At 36.7% G+C, this 2,309-nt stretch overlaps 1 protein-coding gene across 6 annotated transcripts in view; it reads left to right on the forward strand.

The window, feature by feature from the left end:
• LOC106884390 (uncharacterized) overlaps positions 1–2,309 on the forward strand; it is a 628,567-nt gene that overhangs the window by 198,503 nt on the left and 427,755 nt on the right. For 2 of the 6 annotated variants that reach the window (XM_052967966.1, XM_052967968.1), the window contains exon 2: positions 1,699–1,800. The exons of the other annotated variants lie outside the window; for them this stretch is intronic. In XM_052967966.1, coding sequence (XP_052823926.1) covers positions 1,699–1,800 — 102 coding nt within the window. The remainder of the gene's footprint in view (positions 1–1,698; positions 1,801–2,309) is intronic. 6 annotated transcript variants of the gene reach the window in all.

A 2,309-nucleotide genomic window follows, 5' to 3' on the forward strand; every position in this document is an offset into this window, starting at 1 on the left:
TGTGTGTGTGTGTGTGTGTGTGTGTGTGTGTACGTGTGTGTGTGTGTATGTGTGTGTGTGTGTTTAATTTTTGCTATTGTTTATCCCCAGGTTTGTCTCAGTTGAGCATAGCTGTTGTCAGAGGTACTCCATCCGCGGACAAGTCTTTTCTTTGCATAGTTCGTGAATTACATTGTCTAATGCGTCCTACCTCTTTTTTCTTTTTTTAAGCCGGTAGAGTATGATATGATAGAGATATAACTACAAGTGTGTGTTTATGTGTGTGTACGTGTGTGTGTGTGTAAATGAGAAATAGCGAGATAGGAGAGAGACGAACAGAGAGGGAGTTCGATAAAGAGTGGGAATGAAAGAGACAGAGAGAGGGAGAGAGAGAGTTACAGCAGGCTTCGTCAAAAGGTGCTGTTTACTGATATGGTGTTTACTGATGCACAAATAACTGATTATAATGTTCTTAACAGAAATAACTCTAAAGTCTGTCAACACTAACTTTGTGCAATTATTGGTTATCTCTTTCACTGCTGCTTTATAAACATCATTTTGACACTGGACAGATTACGATAAAGTACTGAGATGAATCATAATTGAACTCCCGAATATCGAATGGTTAAAAGTATAACCGACAGAAAAAATATTATAATGATCATCATCGATAGATATATAACATTAGCAGGAATACTGAAAGATATCTTTAATGAAGCTGATAGTAGTCATCAATCAACTTACATTGTGTTGCTTGGAGAGAATTTCTCTGTTTGTCAAGAACTGTATAATAACTATTTTTGTGTTAGTGAATTTCCAAATCAAAACACCTCAATAGCACCTTACGTTGACCTGATTTACCTCTGTTGTGAAACGTCTCGTAGCTATTTCTGTTCCAGACTCTCTTCAACAAAAATAGCTTCAATATTAATAATCTAAATATTTATCTCTATCAAAAAATATGCACAGGCTATTTGCGCAGCGATCACGCCACCATAAAAATAAACTATTTCACCCGTGATTTTGATATCATATCTATTTTCAGTGCCGAGACTAAAGTGATATTTTCTGCATCGATTTAAATCTTCATTATATAAAAACGCAAAATGAGATTTACAGATATTTATTTTCATGATGGTGAAATTTTTTAATGAAAAAGCTTATAAACAGTCAAAGAATATCTGTGAAGAGAAATGGTAATGTAGAGCATGGCTTCATTGACATCCATGGAAAAGAAACAATATTTGATCGTCGTATTCCTGTATAATCATACGGGAGCAATAAAAAGCCTAAGTACAGCCGCCATGGTATCGTAGCATACGCCATAGACATCTTACATTTGTAACAAATGCAAGTATCCAAAACCACACGCAATAAAGTCTCTGATGTATCTAAGAGCGCACACAAAAGAGGACCAATGAATTGATCGAGATAAAGTCGCTGGTCAACGCATCGCAATTTCTTCTTTCCTAGAGACGTGCTGTTGTTTTTCATTCTGTTTTTTAGAAAGCTTCTACAGTGGTCTCTGCTCATTGGTTCTGGATATACTGGATGGTCTTACATTATCTCCGACAACCTTCTCATTCCTTCTCAGTTCACCTGTTTTCAGCTCCATTGAACTTTTCTGACCTCGCACTATCCACTACATCCAATGCTTCAACCACATATCGTCATTCATCTTTAATTCCCTCGCGGTCCAATTTTCTTTTCTTTCTGCAGCCGACGATTTGCGCTTGTTGAAAAACGACTCCGAACAGTTCAGCTTTACGAAATTTCAACCACCTGAAATGACATCGGGCAGAGACCGGTCCAAAAAAATAGGTAGAGAGATAAATATTTCTAAGAAATCAAATCTCTTAAGGAATGTATTCTGCTTTCATAGGCTGATTGCAAAACTACTGCGTCTATTTCTGAATATTTGTACAAGGGTATGTAAGTCTGAATGTGTGTACGAACGTATGAATGCTTATAAGTAAGGTTGGTAGGGGAGGTAGGTAAGTACGTACATATTTACGTACACATGTATGTAACTGTGTATATATATATGTGTGTGTGTGTATGTTTGTGTGTGTGTGTGTGTGTTGACATAAATATGCTTATGTAGAATATATCAAAGTTCAAAACTGTTTTGTATAATGGATACAGATACGGTTAAAGACAGGGATAGACATCATAGAGAGTGAGGCATAAAGAGATAGCTAGGGAGAGAGAGAGAGAGAGAGAGAGAGAGAGAGAGAGAGAGAGAGAGAGGGGGAGAGAGAGAGAGAGAAAGAGTAAGAAACAAAGGGAAAGAACGTAGATAGATATATAGATAGATAGATAGATAGATA

Source organism: Octopus bimaculoides, chromosome 5 (assembly GCF_001194135.2).
Source record: "Octopus bimaculoides isolate UCB-OBI-ISO-001 chromosome 5, ASM119413v2, whole genome shotgun sequence".
NCBI classification, from domain to species: Eukaryota; Metazoa; Mollusca; class Cephalopoda; order Octopoda; family Octopodidae; genus Octopus; species Octopus bimaculoides.